Source organism: Nannobrachium achirus (assembly GCF_963921795.1).
Source record: "Nannobrachium achirus genome assembly, chromosome: 18".
Lineage (NCBI taxonomy): Eukaryota > Metazoa > Chordata > Actinopteri > Myctophiformes > Myctophidae > Nannobrachium > Nannobrachium achirus.
In genome coordinates this window covers 6,008,030-6,028,252 of record NC_137825.1, presented here as the reverse complement: position 1 = coordinate 6,028,252, position 20,223 = coordinate 6,008,030, and the positions used below count along the sequence as shown (strand labels likewise).

General features: G+C 46.2%; 1 protein-coding gene across 1 annotated transcript; it reads right to left on the bottom strand.

The window, feature by feature from the left end:
- Window positions 1-4,007: 4,007 nt before the first annotated feature.
- On the bottom strand, window positions 4,008-18,263 carry adgra1a (adhesion G protein-coupled receptor A1a; the record flags this gene model as incomplete). Its single annotated transcript, XM_080747004.1, has 9 exons — window positions 18,142-18,263; window positions 14,756-14,879; window positions 11,919-12,037; window positions 10,132-10,227; window positions 9,356-9,851; window positions 7,019-7,263; window positions 6,391-6,657; window positions 4,807-5,227; window positions 4,008-4,361 (listed from the first exon to the last, which is right to left on the bottom strand). The coding sequence occupies exons 1-9, from the start codon at window positions 18,189-18,191 to the stop codon at window positions 4,008-4,010; spliced, it is 2,172 nt and encodes a 723-aa protein (XP_080603130.1). The 5' UTR covers window positions 18,192-18,263.
- Window positions 18,264-20,223: the final 1,960 nt, after the last annotated feature.

Genomic DNA, 20,223 nt, shown 5'->3' with positions numbered 1-20,223 from the left:
GTATTTCTACCCCTGTCATGTTTTGAGTTTATTTCCTTGTACATCTCATATCTAACCAACTTTTTTGTTTTATTTACTATCTATTCCACCGTTGTATCTGGAGACCTGTCCAGCATGTTGCTGGGACGGGGAATGTGACGTTGGAAAGTCTGTTAACAGGCACACCAGATCTGTAGTTTCTGGAGGATCAGAATGAGGACTTTATAACGGACTGAAGTTGTGATGGAATAAGACCTCTCACACATGGACTGTATGAACCGTAACATAATGAGTGTTTAAAAATTGTTGCACTGTCATTTTTTATTTTCTGTATCTTTGCTGCCCAAGTTGACCTGTTTACTATAAAAAAAAAAAAAAAAAATCACACCCGTGTGAAGTGGAGCTGTGTGTGTGTGTGTGTGTGTGTGTGTGTGTGTGTGTGTGTGTGTGTGTGGATCATGTGTACCGATTTTTGTGACATTTGAAGAAAATATGTAGGAAAAGGAGCAAAAAGTGTGTTTTGGAGAAAATTCAAGATGGCGGAAAATCTATCATGGCGCAAATGGGCGTGGCCTATATGGGGAGATGCGTCATGACCCAAGGAATCCAGGGAAAAAATATTTTTAATTTTCCGACCTACGGTTCAAGAGTTACAGGCCAAAACGTAAAGTGGGGTGTTATGGCGCCACCATGCGGCCAAATGACACAATTATTTTTTATTTAATCCTTGAAATCATTATGAACCTCCTCTCCAAGTCTTGAAACTCTAGCCCCTATGGTTTGCGAGAGACAAATAATTGAATGTGAGTTTTTGCAATTCCCATTATAAGTCAATGGGGAAAATTAATTCACTAATAAATTAATATCAATTAAACTATAGAACCTTTCTCTTAGAAAAGTAATAGCCCACGATTCCCGAGTAAGCCGGTCGATTTGACATATGGCGCGAGTGTGTGGTGGCAAAACTGTGGGACTAGTGGCGTGCCGAAGTTTAGGAAGTTCAGGCTACATACACACACACACACACACACACACACACACACACACACACACACACACAGACAGACCCACACGGCCACGTATAGGGAGCCTGTGCTTCACACAGCTCCAAAAAAAGTAAAAAAAAAATATATATATATTTTCAATCTCAAACAGATATTTTCTCAAGTCTTCCTCATGACATAAACTGTATTTTAGGGGGAAAGTCAAGATGTACATATTTGACATAATAAAGTAACAATGTAATTCAGGATTGCCGAGGATGAAATAGTTATTTACAGCGGTGCCTGAGAACTGAGTTTTAATCTATGATTACATATTTAATAGGTTTTATACTGACTTGACTTGTCATTGCACAGCACTTCGGCCGACATGTGTTGTTTTAAATGCTCATTATAAATACAGTGACTTGACATGTCAACGTAAGGCTTCATCATATATTTGACAAACTTTGTAAAAGAAAAAAATATATATAATAATAACATTTTAACCACTTAAACCCCTGTGCTACCATCTATAAGCTCACAACAAGCCAAGTTGTGCCACTTATAAGCTTGTAGATCTGTGATTTTTGACAAATGTTGAAGTATTTTTGCCAAATGTTCACCTATCATGGCATGGCCCGAATAGGGACGTTATAGGGTTCAAGTGGTTAATCAAATTAACTCTATTTTTCTTTTAATAATTTACGGGTCGCCTCACCTGAGAGACTATTTATTCACCTTTGCCTTTACCTAGCTTTATTAATTCTTTATGTATTGTTCTCTTTCTGTCGTTTAATTTGCCCTTTTATTTTTAAAGGTTTTATTCTGTGAAGTGCATTGAGCTGCGCTCAGCGTATAAAATATGTTATATAAATAAAGTTTGATTGATTGATTGATTAATCAATCAATCTACCGATCGATTGATCAGAACACTAGACGGCCTCACACACAGAGACTCTACTACTCATATATTCTGGGGGAATTAAAAGGCTCAAACTCACAGTTGTTTGGATGCAGGGTTCCTTGAGATTTGGGTGGACACAACCACGTACAACACAGCTATACCAACACGTATCGACACTGTCGGGCAGAAACCTTGTATCTCTGTCTTTCCACTTCTTGCATGGAAGCCCTGATTCGTCGGCAAGAGTATCGCGCAATTGTGGCACAAATTGCCGATCTGCGGGCGCACAAACGCATCTCAATTTTGCGATTTGCAAAAGTAGCTAAGCGTATATTTGGGTTTTAGAAAAGTATTTAAAAAGCTTGTGACTAAATCACTTTTTTTAGTAAATTATCAAGGTTTCCACTCGACAGTGACGATCTTCTCACTTCCGTACTACTGTGAGGAGTCGGGCGTCATCTGACCAACGGGTCTCCCGTTTGCGTCCTCTGTCACGCCGTCGTTCAATGTTCCCGGTATAATACAGTGGTGCCGTATACGTTGTCACTCCCGTCTCGTAATAGGTTGACACCATCCATAAAAAAAAAAAAAATTTAAATTTAAAAATAAAGTCACTTGAACAAAGAAATTCGAACAAAGATATTTGGTGTATACAAAAGAAAACAAAGTCCGACCTGAGTTGCAGTTCAGGTCCGTCTCACTTGGAAAAGAGGGTTTAAGTGGTTGGAACAAGGCAGGCGTGAAAGTCAGGAGTGGATTTGAGTTCTGAGGTTCCATGCAGAGTCCGTTTCCGCCGGCTCAGTAGCGTTGGAGTTGCGTAAAACCGATAAGGCTCGGAATCCTGAATCACTGCGTTCCCCGTCTGCGGCGCGTGACGCCAGAGGACCGGATGCCGCCGGCGCCGGCAGCGTCTGATGCAGGGCGGTTTCGTCGCGTCAAACCGGCTCTATGCACAGCAGCCATATTCAGGGACGTGCTGGCCATTGGGAAAAGCGGGACAACTCCCGAACGGCCGGTTCATTCGGCCATTAAGAAAAAATTAAAAATAAAATGTCGGCCTTCGTTCAATTTTGGGGGCTGGGCGGCCAACAAAGTAAATCGTCACTATCGGGCAGAAACCTCGTATGTCCAAGTTTCAAATTTATAAATTTTTTCGCAATGCAAAGCCCTACTTCATCATGCAAGGCTGTCGCACAAAAGAAGTGAAAACAGCAGATCTACAAGCACACAACGCCTCGCAGTGCGAGGCGTTGTGTGCTTGTAGATCTGCTGTTTTCACTAGTTTAAATAATTTTTAAAATGATAAATACAAAACAAACGGTTTTGGACATACAAGGTTTCCACGCGACAACGACGAAATATAACTCATGTACAATAATTGGCCCACTGGCTTGTCACTTGTCATGATCTGAAATGGCAAATATTTGAGTAGCAGCAGCGCTATAGAGAGCGCGCAATGAGGGCCACTCCAACTCTTTTTCCCGGGCTGAATCAGGGGCCCAGCACGTCCCTGGCCATATTGGAAGTAAATTACACTCCCGTAAGGCACCCCGCCCCCCTCAAGGAACCGTGAGGGTCCCTGGACCACACTTCGAGACCCACTGGTGTAGCAGAGTATTTCCTTAGTGAGCCAACGTGCGGACAACATCAGCGCCTTGACTCTGTTCAACCTGAATGGAACAGAGCCTTCACTATGGGGCGGCAGTGGCTCAGGGGTAGAGAAACCGTCATTAGAACACGGAGGGCTCCCGAAGGGTTCCCAGTCCGATCCCGGGCTCCTCCCAGAGTTAGTGTGGAAGAGTCCTTGAGCAAGACTCTGAAGTGAACCCCTAGTTGCTCCCGGTGAGCAGGTTGGTGCCTTGCATGGTTCCCTCCGCCATCGGTGTATGAATGTGTGAGTAAATGGGTGAATGTAATGCATCTCTTTAAAGCACCTTGGATAAATGCGCTATATAAATGCACCACTTACCATTTACCATTTAGCGGTAACACCTGAAGAAAGGAAGTAAGGAGGATTCCCAATTTATTTCCAATATGGCCGCAGGCGTGTGCATATATAAAATCCTGTCCCAACTCGTCGCGCAAGCCGACGCGCCGACCGGGAGCGGCGGCGAAAGGAATCCGTTTGTTGGGGCCTTCGTTCACACAGCGGTTTCGTTCCTCCACGGCCCGGTCCGCACGTTCCCCTCGGCGTCGGAGCCGTACAGGAAGTCCTCCTGCAGGCTGCCGTTCCGGCTGATGGTGCTGCGCCGGCTCAGGGCGGGGCGCGGGCGGGGCAGGGTGCGGCTGGGGTAGGCCACGCCCTGCTCCTCCTCTAGGGGGCGTGGCAGAGTACACCTGGGATAGGCCATGCCTTGCTCCTCCTCTAGGGGGCGTGGCAGAGTACACCTGGGATAAGCCACGCCCTGCTCCTCATCCGGACACAGCATGTTGTTGTCGTCATCGTCTTCTCCCTCGTCTCCGATGTTGGAGCTGCAGCCGTACGCCTCGGGGACCTTGATTGAACGATTGATTGAACACTTCATTAGATAGTTTGCAAGGAAAAAGTACAGTTCACTGATACAAGGTCAACTGAAAGGATTTGAACCACAAGAAAGCTCAATGGATTATTACTTGCACCAGCAGAGCGTGCAAGTACTACGTTCGGCTGCGTAACCAGCATTTCTGGCAACGTCATCATTAACAGCCAATGAGTGACCAGCATTCCTGGTGATGCCAGTGGTGAGCGCACCTCATGGCGCACTCTGCTGGTGCACAAGCAGGCCATAAAAGGCCTGCTTGTTCACAAAGCCCAAGTTGGCACCCCGACAGAGTACAGTTCTAGTTTAAATCGGGGTCCTTTTGTACTCAATTCCTATAAACATTCAATGACAGAAAAATAGAACACATCGCTATGCAAAAATATCAGAAAAAAAAGAATACAAAATAGTTGGTATTTACGAGGTGGTGACGCTGTGCCACGAACGGCTCAGATATTTCCCGTCGGCTTATGGTGGTGATGATCTGCGGCGGCGGCGGTGGCTCGGTCTTCGGGGTGCCGTACGCCAGACGGCGCTCGCAGGTGTGTCCCTCCCCCTGCGAGGGGGGCTGCAGCGGGAAGTGCGCGCTGTGGCAGGAGATGGCGTCGGCGTGCGCGCTGCGTGCCAGCAGGTCCTGGCAGGAGCCCGCGGGGTCCACGGCGCTGTGGCAGGAGCTCTGGCGCCGCAGCGTGCCGCCGTGCTTGTCGGGCAGAGGGCTGGGGCACGCCAGGTGCGCCCGCGACGACATCATCCACGGCGGCACGTCGTAACCCCCGTCCGGCGGCTGCGGGCTGTGGCACGCCGAGGAGGAGGAGACCACGTCCGCTAGGCCGCCGCGCAGGCTGTTGGATTGGTTGGTTGATTGGTTGATTCGATTTCAATTAGACAAAAAAGGAGAACAGCACAAGTTTAGTCAATACAATAGAAATGTATAGTTCAGTACAAGTACAGTTAAACACCCTGCCTAAAAGGAACACTCCAAATAAGCCCTGTGAGATCTTGTTTACGTTGGAGGTCATTGGTATTCAATTCATGGACATAAAAAATAGCAACAAAAAACATTCAAATATCATCACAATAATAAAACACTATATGTATAGAGTAGGGGGGGAAAAAGGGGGTAGGGGTAAGGTAAGGTGCTCACTTCTGGCCTGTCTATGGGAGAAGTGATAACTACCTCCTCTGGCCTCCTGAAAGGTGAATTTTCAGGGCAGTTTTTGAAGGAGGTCAGTGAGCTACGTGTACATGTTTTAAGGGAAAAGACTTGGAATTCCTTCTACAATTTACCCATATTTGTCTTAAGGGTTTGTGTTATCAGATCATTGTGTGCTCTCCCTCTGGTGTTGTGGCTGTGGCTGTCGCTAACTTTTTGGAAGTGTTTAGTCAGATATGCAAGTATAGAGGGTATACGCAATACGCATGCATGAAGTGAATGGCTAATCGAGTGACGAATTGAGTGGCAAAGTGAGTTTAACGTTGCTTAACAACGTTTAATCAAAGCAATCAGATAGACTTCTCTGTTTGGATGTATGGGCTGTCAAGGCCAGAAGGTAGTTGTTTGCCACTCAGTAGGCGTTCCCGCATAACATCCAAGTATGATGATGATGTCACGTGCATACCCTCTATTGAGGGGATTCACCCTTTGTCAAGTCCCGCCCCTCTTCACACCCATTGGTTGCTGCGTCTTGGTGGGACACTCAGTGGGACACTCCATCCACTACCATTTTAATTCAGTTGCTTCGTATTGTTATTCTGTGTGTTCAATTTCTTGGTTTCAGTAAAATGGAGCAGCTCAGTGGCAGTATAGTGACTCAGCATGTTTTTAAATGTTTTTATTTCTCCAAAGATTATGTTTCAGCAAATTCAACATAAAAAAGGCGGAACCAGGGCGGAACAAGGCAGATAGAGCCTGCTGGTTGGTCAGACAGGGACCAACCAAAAGGCTAACAGAGGGTGAATTGAGGGCAGAGTTGCATTGACTATTTTGAAAGCCAATTCCCATAACCTGTGGGGGCTGTCCAGGTGGGAGGAGCCGTATCCGTAGCCGTAGCCGCCGCTGCCGTATCCGTCCATGCTGGTGGAGGTGACGTGTCCGTGGAGGTCTCGCAGCGAGGGCCGCGGCCGGTTGAAGGAGCGCGACTTGCTGCGGTCCTTCAGGCAGCTCTGGAGGGGCAGCATCTGCTGGGGCAGCCGGGGCGGCGGCAGCTCGTCGTGGAGGGACTGCGGGCGCGGCGAGGCGGCGCGGGACACGCAGTACGGCCCGGCAGTAGGGCTGTCACGATATGACATTTTATACATGACGATTAATTGTCACTCAAATAATTTGGCGATTAGCGATTTAATTGTGCTTTTGTCGTTGATAATTACATTTCTGTTTGGCTTTTAGGCTTTGAAGTTGTACATGGTAGATACGACACATAACCTAAACATACAAAGAAATTACTGACATATTTGACAACTTACTACTTAAAAAATAACTTTGATAGTGGAAATAGCCGATCTACAAGCTCGGCTATTTCCACTATTTCGGAAATTTTTCAACATTCACGATTATGACGATCATGACAAAATAATTGCGATAATGTCAAATAATCACGATTAGACGATTATGTAATAATTGTGACAGCCCTTACCCGGCAGGGCTGATGGGCCGCGGGGGGAGCGGGGGCAGAGGGGGCAGCAGAGGGGGCAGCCCCGGGGGCGTCTTGATGGAGGAGGAGGACGCGTGGTGGTTGTTGTGGTTGTGGTGGTGGCCGTGGGGCAGCTGGGGGGACAGCAGAGGCTGCTTGCCCGAGCAGGGAGAGTCCAGGTAGCGATGATGCTGAGGCGGAGGCTGAGGCTGGGACTGCACCGGCCGCGGTGGGCCGCCACGCTCCTCCTAGGGGCGGGCGTTATGGAAAAAAATACAATATCACGATATTCTTTCCAAGCTGTATCACGATACATTAACTTATCACGATTACTTTTTCATGTTGTTTTTTATGGTTGTTTTATTCAAGTTACTTAACTGTACAGCCACCTACAAGGTAACACAAACTAAAAGGAAAAGAAGTCTTTGCACACTGCTGCGTTTTTCGGGCCGAATATCTGAGTGAATTTCGGAGCGTGTGAATAAAAAAATCAACCTCACGTTATGTCAATCACGTTTGCACACTGCCGACCGTTTCGTATTTATTTTCGGACCAGGGTTGATTTTCGCAACCTTCACCACTGGGTCCTTTGCTCTCTCTCTCCTTGGCCTGAAAAATGCTTTCGAGGATTTCGGATTACCAAAACGCAACGAAAACACGCAGTGGAGTGTGCAACCAGCTTAACAAACCATTTAGACCAGTGGTCCTCAAAGTGGGGTCCAGGGATCCTACAAGTATGTCTCTCTGACAGTGTACAAATGAAACCGAATGGACCCTTACGGGTCCATTCGGTTTCATTTGTATACTGTAAGAGTTAAGGGGAGACATTGCCATTTTAAAGTTTAAAGTGACTACTGATTTAGACCAAAATGCAGGTTTAAATGGATTCTGCAATGAATCTCTGTATTGACATTTCAACAGTATTTTTTATAAGGCTCCCTCATTGTATCACAATATATATACACGATATCTCTGAAAAGGCATATCGTGGAGACATTGTATCGTCTCAGCGATATTTATCACCATATCGCTAGCCTCGGGTGGCCAGGCTTACTCATCTGTGAAGAGAAAAGCCTGGTCAAGATATGAAGCAGAGACCGTTCTAGGAGGTGAGGCTGAATTTTCCAGGAAGTTGTCTTTTTTCACAGTGCAGTGTTCCTGCAAACGTATTCCCCACTAAAAAAAAAAACTTCTGTTCTACTTCTCCTGCTCCGTCGGTTACGCTCGCAATAAACAATATACAAACAAAAACATCAATTCGGACAACGTTACATCTATTAAAGGTGATACACCATGAAAATCCACTTTTCCTATTTTAAAACCTTTTTTTGGGGTCCCACTAGCACCTTCTATCCTCACAAAGTCCCATTTCAGACCGTTGTGTCTTTCTCTGGTTTTGAGAAGGTGAAGGTTAAAAGTATCCCACGGGTTCTCAAAACAGGCTATCCAGATTTGCTGCCGATTGTGACGTCATCTGCCGATTGTGACGTCATAAAAAAAAAAACTTTTTTCAAAAAAAAATGTTTTCAAAAAGATTTTGGGGGGGTGGCGCAGTTCAGGCCAAAGGTGGTACTGCAGCTGAAATGCTCTGAGAGCCATTCAAAAATGAGAGAGGCTCTCTATTCAGGAGTGGTAATTTAGCCTCAAACCTTTTGAAAAACGTTTTTGGGACATAAACAATATGACATAAATACTTTTTAAATGCATGGTGTATCACCTTTAAGAGCGAGTTAAGAGCGACAGTCTATTTGTGTTTGTTTCGCTGGGGAATGTAAACAAGACTGCAACACATGATGTAACTTCTGTTAAACGCAGCACTTCCGCCACTTCCGCTAGAACCAACCGGAAGTCATATCTTGCCCAGGGTGCCTTATCACTTGCCTGGCTCCAGCCCATAGACCCGCCCACTCTCTGAGCGGACTGGTTCTCTTGGTCTGGTGTTGTCATATGACGTTAACGTTTCTCTAGTTTAGGCAGAACCAAGCCAATGAGAGTCAGAGCCTCGGAGGAGGGGGTGGGTCTAACTTTTGAAAATCAACAGTGGATGGAGCGGGAGCTCAGCCAAAGGCTCTTAATTCCTCCCTTCGAACTTCAAAGGGGGTTTTGCACACCTCGTTAGCATCAAAGACAACGACCTGTTTGATGCCTGTCATAGAGGGGAGGGGGAGGGGGGGAATGTTTTTGTGTACACGTAAGTCAAACACAACCCCTCCCACCAGATCTCTTGTGATTGGGAATTTCAAATTTCAAATCCCCTCCCCTTTGAAATCTCTTGTCAATGGGACACTGTCAGACTCAAGCTCAGCGCAGAGTCTGAAATCAGGCTACCATATCACCCACCCCTCGCTCCTCCTTGTCGGAGGAGGAGCAGCAGGACCACCAGCGCGTCCACACGTCGTCTCTCTTGGCGCAGTGCTGGATGAGCAGGAAGAGGCCCAGCGTGACGCAGAAGGCTCCGTACAGGCAGCTGAACACCATGTCCAGGAAGTGTCCCATGGTGACGGCCAGCGCGCCCAGCGCCCAGGTGGCCAGGAACAGCATCAGGGTGACCGCCGTGGCGCGCAGCTGGGCGCGGAACGAGTGCTCGTTGGCCAGCACCGTGGTGGTGGTGGTGGTGGTGGCGCCCCCTGGGGGCTCGCCGTGGCAGTGCATGCTGCGCTCCTCTTTGCTGTCCTTTTTGCCGCTGCCGGCGACCACCACGCGCACCTCGTACTTGCGCTCGGGGTGGCGCCGGAGCTGCACGAAGGTGCACAGGAAGTAGACGCACATCACCAGCACCACGAACGCCACGGGGCCGTAGAACGCCGCCAGGCTGGGCTGCCACGCCATCCAGCAACTGAGAGAGCGAGAGAAAGGTGGCAGGGGCGTCATTTGGGGCAACAGGGATATTCCTTTCTCGCCCTGTGCGGTGTACCTTTGTTTTGTATTTGCCAAGTTTTAAAAGTCTGGTTTGTTCCTTGATACCTGTGTTCCATCTCTGCATTCTGATTCCACCTTTATTGTGGAGTGATCTGTGGCCTAAGTTCGCCTAACTAACATATAGATCATTAACCAACATGTTTGGGTTTATATAGGTGTGAACAGTATGGTTAGGTCATTAACCAACAGATACTCACTAAAGAGCCTCGTCCCTGCTTCCATAATTATCCAGACCGAACCCTGCCGTCACGGCAACAGCGATGAGCGGAACGCCATTACTGAACACATAGAACCTGTGTAAAGACATGAGAGGAACTCCATTAGTGAACACAAATAATATGTGTAAAGACACAGCAATGAGAGGAATGACCATTGCTTCTGATTATAATTAGAACCTGTGTAAACCAGTAAGACTCCCAAATTGGGAGATAAGCGACCGTCAGGTTGCATACACAAACTTTAGAAGGCAATGGTACTTATTGTAGGCAATCAGGAGGGGATATGGGAAATGGGACAGATCCATGTTGATGACATGACTTTAGAGATACTGTGTACCGCTTTGTGTGATTTTAGGCCAAAATCTGTAGGAGCAGTGTCCAAACAATTGTTTTTAAAAGTCGGCATGATGGTGGCGCTAAATTTGACAGATCCATGTTGATGACATGACTGTATAGACATACTGTGTACCGCTTTGTGTGATTTTAGGGCAAAATCTGTAAGAGTCAAAAAATTAGTTTTGCAAGAATCGGCCCTATGGTGGCGCTAGAAGAGGGGCATGTGAGAAATGAGGGGGTTGGGGTTTGGCAGCCAAGGAGTGTGTGTGCCACGTTTGGCATGGATAGGGGCAACGGTGGTGGAGATATGAGTAGTGGAAAAGTGTGACGTGACGGACAGACTGACTGACAGACTGCCGGTCGCAACAAAAACTCGACTATGAGATGAATGAACATTACTGAACATAATTAGAACCTGGAAAGAAGAGGATGAGAGGAATGCTACGAGGCCTCGTCCATTATTTTGTAGGTGGTTATTTCTTTGTTGCACAAAATCGATATCAAGGCACAGAGTTGGACCTCTGACGTTACACGACCCGGACCACTCTCTGAGAGGACTGCCTCGCAGCTTCAGTCTGATAATAAGGCTTAGGTATAGGAGTTACTGTGGCTCCCATTGAACGGCTGCATGCACAGTTCATGGTCAGCTGCTCGTACTGTTCATGCAACCATTAAACGTCTTCATAAATCCATGTAACAAGCCTTTCACAATGCATCTAGTACTCCATGTATGTGTTTTAATGGATGGTGTATGGATGTTTTGTATTTTGTAGCTGTCAGAAAGAAATATATCAATTTTTCAACATATAATAATTTTTTTATTGTCTCTGCCATAAATCAATATAGTTGACTGCCAGACTTTTCTTACATTTTAATGTTCGCACATGCGTGTCCATCGTGCACGATCATGCACGGATCGCGCGTGTGCCGTTCGTGAAGAAAACGCATGTGAATTGGATTCACCGTTCTCCAGCTAGCCTCAGCAGTGCTTAGAACGTAAACAAATGAAAGAACCGCAGCCGAACTACAAACGGCTTCTTCCGGTTCTGGGTTACCAGCCTAATCAGGAAATAAACTGGGAAATGCTGCATGAGCAGCCCGATCGGCGATCTGATTTTGGATTGTTTTATATCAATTAAAGTGTGTTAAATTCTCTGGTTCCTCGGGCCTGGCAGAGAGGACCAAAACGGGCAGTAAATTAATGTCCTCTTCGTCACACAAACTACAGTGTCACACAAAAGATGCAAAAATTGCAGATCTACAAGCTCAAAGCGTGTCACATCCTGACGTGTTTTGAGCTGGTAGATCTGCTATTTTTGCTACTTTTGAATTTTAGTTCTGAAAAGTTTTGGACATTGTGACTCGAGAAGAGAAGAGAAGAGAAGAGAAGAGAAGAGAAGAGAAGATGACATAAACAGTTTAGCTCTTACCTGAGTACAGCGCTCTTGGCCTGAGAGGGAGGGCGGGACGCGTCCTTACAGACGTTCCTGGCGGTCAACAGCAGCCACAGCATGGTGGACAACGATGCATAGTGGATGATCACTGCAACCTGACATGGAGACACCGCATGTCAGCATCGTAACACCGCATGACAACAGTCTTGGACCAAAGGGGAGACGCATGACTTGACGGTGGTCCCTTTCACGTCACTTGACGAATCTGTCCCAAGCCGTCACCCCTTTGCCTTCTTGGATACCAAGCCCAGAACGTTCTTAAAGGTGATACACCATGCATTTAAAAAATATTTGTCATATTGTTTATGTCCCAAAAACATTTTTTTCAAAAGGTTTGAGGCTAAATTACCACTCCTGAATAGAGAGCCTCTCTCATTTTTGAATGGCTCTCAGAGCATTTTCAGCTGCAGTACCACCTTTGGCCTGACTCTGGTGAGTCACAGAAAAAAAAAAAAAATTGAAAAAGAAAAAAAAAGAAAATCTTCAAAAACGGCCATCGATGACGTCATCGACGGCAGCAAATCTGGATAGCCTGTTTTGAGAACCCGTGGGATACTTTTAACCTTCGCCTTCTCAAAACCAGGGAAAGACACAACGGTCAGAAATGGGACTTTGTGAGGATAGAAGGTGCTAGTGGGACACCAAAAAAAGGTTTTAAAATAGGAAAAGTGAAATTTCATGGTGTATTACCTTTAAGCCATTCAGAACGGGTACGCATTATTGCCTATTATTATTTTATGCTTCCGGTATTGCACAACTGGACGTCAATGGTGACTGTTCTGCCCAACAGGCACCAGTCTGGGTTCTCCAACATTACTTCTGAGACTCCGACATTCAATCCCTCATATACTGTGCACACCCCCGGGCACAGGACTAGTTGTAATATACGTTTGAAAACCCCTGCTATAGGGACATACCAGTAGTTGATAACGTACATACCAGTGAACACAGGGCAGGATAGATGATGTGGTTGGTATGTTACGTACCAGAGAACAGGATAGATGATGTGGTTGGTTTGTTACGTACCAGAGAACAGGATAGATGATGTGGTTGGTATGTTACGTACCAGAGAACAGGATAGATGATGTGGTTGGTATGTTACGTACCAGAGAACAGGATAGATGATGTGGTTGGTATGTTACGTACCAGAGAACAGGATAGATGATGTGGTTGGTATGTTACGTACCAGAGAACAGGATAGATGATGTGGTTGGTATGTTACGTACCAGAGAACAGGATAGATGATGTGGTTGGTATGTTACGTACCAGAGAACAGGATAGATGATGTGGTTGGTATGTTACGTACCAGAGAACAGGATAGATGATGTGGTTGGTATGTTACGTACCAGAGAACAGGATAGATGATGTGGTTGGTATGTTACGTACCAGTGAGCACAGAGCAGGGTAGGTGATCTGGTTGGTATGTTACGTACCAGTGAGCACAGAGCAGGATAGGTGATCTGGTTGGTATGTTACGTACCAGTGAGCACAGAGCAGGATAGGTGATCTGGTTGGTATGTTACGTACCAGTGAGCACAGAGCAGGGTAGGTGATCTGGTTGGTATGTTACGTACCAGTGAGCACAGAGCAGGATAGGTGATCTGGTTGGTATGTTACGTACCAGTGAGCACAGAGCAGGGTAGGTGATCTGGTTGGTATGTTACGTACCAGTGAACACAGAGCAGGGTAGGTGATCTGGTTGGTATGTTACGTACCAGTGAACACAGAGCAGGGTAGGTGATCTGGTTGGTATGTTACGTACCAGTGAGCACAGAGCAGGGTAGGTGATCTGGTTGGTATGTTACGTACCAGTGAACACAGAGCAGGGTAGGTGATCTGGTTGGTATGTTACGTACCAGAGAACAGGATAGATGATGTGGTTGGTATGTTACGTACCAGAGAACAGGATAGATGATGTGGTTGGTATGTTACGTACCAGAGAACAGGATAGATGATGTGGTTGGTATGTTACGTACCAGAGAACAGGATAGATGATGTGGTTGGTATGTTACGTACCAGAGAACAGGATAGATGATGTGGTTGGTATGTTACGTACCAGAGAACAGGATAGATGATGTGGTTGGTATGTTACGTACCAGTGAGCACAGAGCAGGGTAGGTGATCTGGTTGGTATGTTACGTACCAGTGAGCACAGAGCAGGATAGGTGATCTGGTTGGTATGTTACGTACCAGTGAGCACAGAGCAGGATAGGTGATCTGGTTGGTATGTTACGTACCAGTGAGCACAGAGCAGGGTAGGTGATCTGGTTGGTATGTTACGTACCAGTGAGCACAGAGCAGGATAGGTGATCTGGTTGGTATGTTACGTACCAGTGAGCACAGAGCAGGGTAGGTGATCTGGTTGGTATGTTACGTACCAGTGAACACAGAGCAGGGTAGGTGATCTGGTTGGTATGTTACGTACCAGTGAACACAGAGCAGGGTAGGTGATCTGGTTGGTATGTTACGTACCAGTGAGCACAGAGCAGGGTAGGTGATCTGGTTGGTATGTTACGTACCAGTGAACACAGAGCAGGGTAGGTGATCTGGTTGGTATGTTACGTACCAGTGAACACAGAGCAGGGTAGGTGATCTGGTTGGTATGTTACGTACCAGAGAACAGGATAGATGATGTGGTTGGTATGTTACGTACCAGAGAACAGGATAGATGATGTGGTTGGTATGTTACGTACCAGAGAACAGGATAGATGATGTGGTTGGTATGTTACGTACCAGAGAACAGGATAGATGATGTGGTTGGTATGTTACGTACCAGAGAACAGGATAGATGATGTGGTTGGTATGTTACGTACCAGTGAACACAGAGCAGGGTAGGTGATCTGGTTGATGCCGGCGGCGAAGGCGCTGAACGTCACTCCCATGTGGAACAGGAAGTTGACCAGGGTGTGCCAGCCGTCCCGGTTGATGCGGATCACCCTGGAAACAACACAACAACACAACTTCACATGAATCACTCTGGAAACAACACAACAACACAACTTCACATGAATCACTCTGGAAACAACACAACACGCAACTTCACATACAGCTAGGGGTGGAGCCCTAAACAAGGGTAGCTCGATAGGGAGCGTATCACTGTTACTACATGTCATCTTTAAGACACCCGACTCTAACCCTCACCCTAACCATAACCTCTGTGGAGTGAGTCGCTAACCCTACAGTCAAAATGATGGTCGTTCGAAATGACATTTGTTACTTTTGTCAATTGTCATCTTCATAGATGGTGGTCAGCCACAAACAAGTTCTGAATTTGTCATCTCATATCTTTCCACACAATATTAGAAAACACTCAATAGTGGGCTCGATAAAAGCCCGGCTCAATAAGCAGGATCGATAAGGTGCTCATTAACAATAAAAATGAACAAGCTCCATCCCTACTTACAGCTGATTGATTGATTGATTGATTGATTGATTGATTGATTGATTGATTGATGCATGCATTCATGCATTTGTTTGTTTGTTTGTTTGTTTGTTTGTTTGTCCGTCCGTCCGCCCGTCCGTCCGTCCGTCCGTCCGTCCGTCCGTCCGTCCGTCCGTTCGTTCGTTCATTCATCCATACATCCATACATTATTTTAGGCCAGTCTATGACATCAGTACCGTGTCATCGTATTCATGACATCAGGGGCCTTCATATGTGGGGATATTGTCAGGACTGGACACCAAGCCCATCCAATCAGGAGAGAGAACTCATAAAGGATACAGGATAAACTAGACTGCTCTCTTTCGAGGTGCCAACTTGCAACTTGTGCACTCGTGGCCATGTATGGCCTACTGGTGCACCAGCAGAGTGTGCAAGTATTTCCATCCGTATGTCCCGCAAAGCAAACTATGACATCACAACAATGACATCATGTATTCTCAAAGGCACCACTCACTTCACACTGGGTGTGATTTTCCCTTCTCTTTTAACCAACAAGTATCACGTAGTCTACCTTTAATGTCTTCTGTGCATTTCACCATCAAATTTGGAAGTGTCCACCCTATGATGTCATACATCATCGTTTGGCGCCATTGGCTGCACACTGTACTCTACGACATAGGGTAATTTTTTCCTCACACTATATATAAGATCTCCTCACATCACAACACATGTAGGTTAGAAATTGGCTGTGTTTCCCTTTAATGAGTTAATCCAGGAATTCTCCATTGTAGGGAAGATATCAGATCTACAAGCTCACAATGCTTCGCAGCACGGCAGGTCGGAAGCTTGACGATCCTTCACATCCGCTGAATGTCTGTCTGTTTTCGCAGAACCGCCGCCAGTTTTCGACGAATCTTCGACAATCTTTGCCTCACCTTCGACAATTTTCACTGACGGCCCGTGCGGTTTCGCCGATAGTTCGCCTCTTTTCGCCGAGTGTCCGAATGCTCTCGCCCAACATCCGCCTCTTGTCACCTAAAGTCCGCCTGCTTTCGCCAAACCTCCGCCTGTTTTCGCCGAAGGTCCGCTTGTTTTCGCCCAATATCCATCTGTTATCGCCGAGCGCCCGTCTGTCTTCGCCGAACGTGTGCCTGTTTTCTCCGAACATCAGGCTGTTCTCTCCCAATGTTCGGATATTTTCGCCGGCCGCCTGCCTATACTCACGGAACTATCACCCGTTTTCACCCAGTGTTACTTTATTCTCACCTAACCTTTTCATATTCTCAAGGAATGTCCGTCTAGCATGATAATGGCCTGGACTGCATGTGGTGAGATCTATCTTCTAGACTATTGAAGTCCCCCCCCCAAAATAATGATATTTGAACGGCTACTTTTATAATGTTTGCCTCTTTCCTTCAGGCTATTATTTGGCAATTTGGCCAATGTTTGACCAGTTTTTTGTAGTATTGTTTGTTCATTACTTTTGATGCAGTAATTGCATCTTGGTTTTATTTTGTTTTAAGGTATAACAGTTCTTAAAAGTCCTTTAATTGGCACTTCACTGTCATCCCGTCATCATGTCATCGATTGAGGGTCCCCAAATCATGTGGGGACCCTCCTGGGGGTCCCGACCCACAGGTTGAGAACCACTGATAACTCGATTGCATCAGACAGTCACAGATCCCTGCTTGGGTCCATTTGGTTGCATTTGTACATTTTCAGAGTCGATACAGACCCGTAAGGGTTCCATTTTGAACCCGTATGTGAACCTCCAAATGGACTCCTGTGGGTCCATTTGTGTGTCGGTGACATCTGTACGCTCAGACAGTCACAGATCACAGATCCCTGCATGGGGGAATCGGTAAGTAAGTAAGGTTGTATCTTACTGAGCGGTGCACAGCGCTCCAACATCTGACCCATGTCAGCACGAGGTGTGTCTGTAGCATGGCAACACCGAGCAGTGCTGTTCAGCCGCCTGCACCACTCATTCACACTGGGTGTGATTTTTGGCTTGTGTGTATTGTGGAGTGCAACTGGCGTCTCCACCAAGGCCAGCAGAGGGAAGGACAGAGGAGAGGTTCCAGCACCAGAGACTGCAGGGCACTGGGGCAAGTATTGGAAGGGAAGCATCATGTGCTTGTTTACATTGTCACTCAAGCTGATATGATGACTCCTGGGCTCTGATTGTCAGAGTGGTGACAGCCCTGCTCTGATCAGCCCAACCCTATGAATGTTAGCTGAACCTCTGCTCAGATGACAACTTGCTCCCTTGGTGAATGGATGCAGGCTCTGGTGGTAAGCGATTGATTGATTATTGTATTAGTCACAATGAATTTACACACAAGTACAGTAGACACATTTAAAAAAGATGCAGCACAGCACCGGTACGGCTAAAAGCATTCTGTCCAACAGGAACATCCCAATAAGTCCTTTTACAGTCTTGATTCCATTGGATACACACATGCAACTGTAGATAACTAATTGTGGTGTCATACTCTCTTCCCTAGGTATTATAGGGCTTTGCGTGGGGAAACCTTAAATGGAAAATACCCCAATCCGGGTGGAATTTATGTTGATGATTTCCCCCCTACCCTGCTTTATGTTCCCCCAATAAAAGACTGTTACATTGCCATCCACGTGACTCTGTTGTCAGTATGTGTGTATGTCCATGCATAATGGACAAGTGTATCAAATGCTGATTACGTATCCATCCGCATGTCCCTTTTCTGACTAGACAATATAAATGATGTGACATGTGGGTCTATCATCATCATCAGCACTGCTCTTTTCACCCTGGGTGTGGTTGTGCTTCCTACCTGTGGTGCAGTACGTAGGTCAGGATGGACACCAGCAGACACAGCAGCATGACGGCCGTGCAGGCGTACACCACGGGGTGCAGGTAGTCCCCGGGGTACGGTGGGAACGACAGCACCCTCTTCAGGTCCTGAGAGGAAGTCACAGGAGATTGAAAAGTCAATATCAAATCACATATTTAAAGCCATACTGTGTAAGTTGCCCAACTAGTGGTCATTAGCCCTATAGCAAACCGCGGTCGCGTCCGCGTCTTTCGTCCGTTTTTCGTACCTTCAGACCCCCGCGTCTGCCTCCACCTCGCTGAGATCTATCTTTTAAGGGGTCCCTTGTTCCTGTGCGTTCAGTAATTCCAGAGATACGGACTCCTTCACCCTGCCTGGTAGGCGAAATTACCTAGAGAAGGGATGGTACAAACGGGCGACAACAAATATGGCTGCCATAGCGACCCCACTTCAAGATGCGCTGTGATTGGCCGGCAGTTGTATAACCCTCGCTGTGATTGGCCGGTAGTGTGATGACGCAATTTTGGCGCGAGATCCGGTCCACGGCAAGGATCTCAGTTTACATATAGAGAAGGCTTTACAGGCTGAAATTCACGGCGCGGATCTTCTAAAACTTTTGTGATTTAATAGTTAGGAGAATTTTAAGATTTGTTTTATAAAAAAAGTTACATAGTACAACTTTAAGCTGGTTGCACACTGCTGCGTTTTTCGGGCCGAATATCGGGGTGAATTTCGGAGCGCGTGAATAAAAAAACTAGACCAGGTCAACCTGGTTGTGCCAGACCCCCTGTCTGTCATCATCATTTATGACATCATGCCTTTTGTAGGCATGTCATCATCATGTCATCATCATATATACCCTTTATATAGAAAACCCGGACCGACATTTGCTTATGTAGGCCTACCCATTTCATGGGTCTGGCAATCAACCTCACGTTATGTCAATCACGTTTGCACACTGCCGCCCGTTTCGCGCACCACTCGGTCCCTTGCTCTCTCTATCTCTCTCTCTCTCCTTGCCCTGAAAAACGCATTTCGCAACGAAAAACGCAGCAGTGTGCAACCACCTTTATTCCTGGATTCTCACTTTCCTTCATGTAGTGGAGCTGCTATGTTGATTTTCTTTACCCGTAAAGTTTCTGCCTTGTGTGTTTGTCTGTTTGTTTGTTTGTTTGTTTGTTTGCACCTTGTCTAACCATGCACATATACAGCAGTGGTTCTCAACCTTTTCAGGCAGTGACCCCCAAAATAATCATATTTTAACTGGGGACCCACCAACCTGACGAGCACTAAGAGTTGAGGAATTACATTTTGTATAACACATTCTATTGTGAAAATAGCAGATCTAGCAGATCTGTCACCCACGTTGAAAACCCCTGCTCTAGAGATCACCTATTTATAAACTGGATAGATACCTGTATACAGCCTTATGTATCCCTTGATATTATGATGTCATCCTTTGCCCCCCTCTGATTGGCTATACGGGCATACACATATGTTCTGCATTGCAGTATTAATACTTTTACATGTGAAACATGTTTCCACCCTTCGATCTCACTCCACTGTGTAATAACCATGTTCCCCAGAGCTCCAAGCTAGGCGATTTACAAGCTCACAATTTCATGAAAGCATTGCAGTTTTTCATGGCTCTGTTTGGGATACACAGATATGCTGGGGGGGGGGGGGGGGGGGGGGGGGGAGAGAGAGAGAGAGAGAGAGAGAGAGAGAGAGAGAGAGCGAGAGAGCGAGCGTGTATGCGTACATGCGTTTGTGTTTGTGTGTATACATGTGTGTTTGTGTATACACATGTGTGTGTGCGTGCGTGCATACATGCATGCGTGTGTGTATGTATAGTATAATTTCACAAACAATTCTACTGGTATTATACTTAAATTATAACAATTTCCTGGTCCTTAAAATAGAAAAAAAACACTATTTTATGGTTTGAAAAAAAGATTTTTAACAATGTCCAACCTACTTGTAGATCTTCAATCTCTCTGCTTAACCCTCTAAGGCCCACGGTTGTAATATTACAACGTTTGTATTTTATCCAAAAAAAGGTTTAAATCATTTTATTTTAGC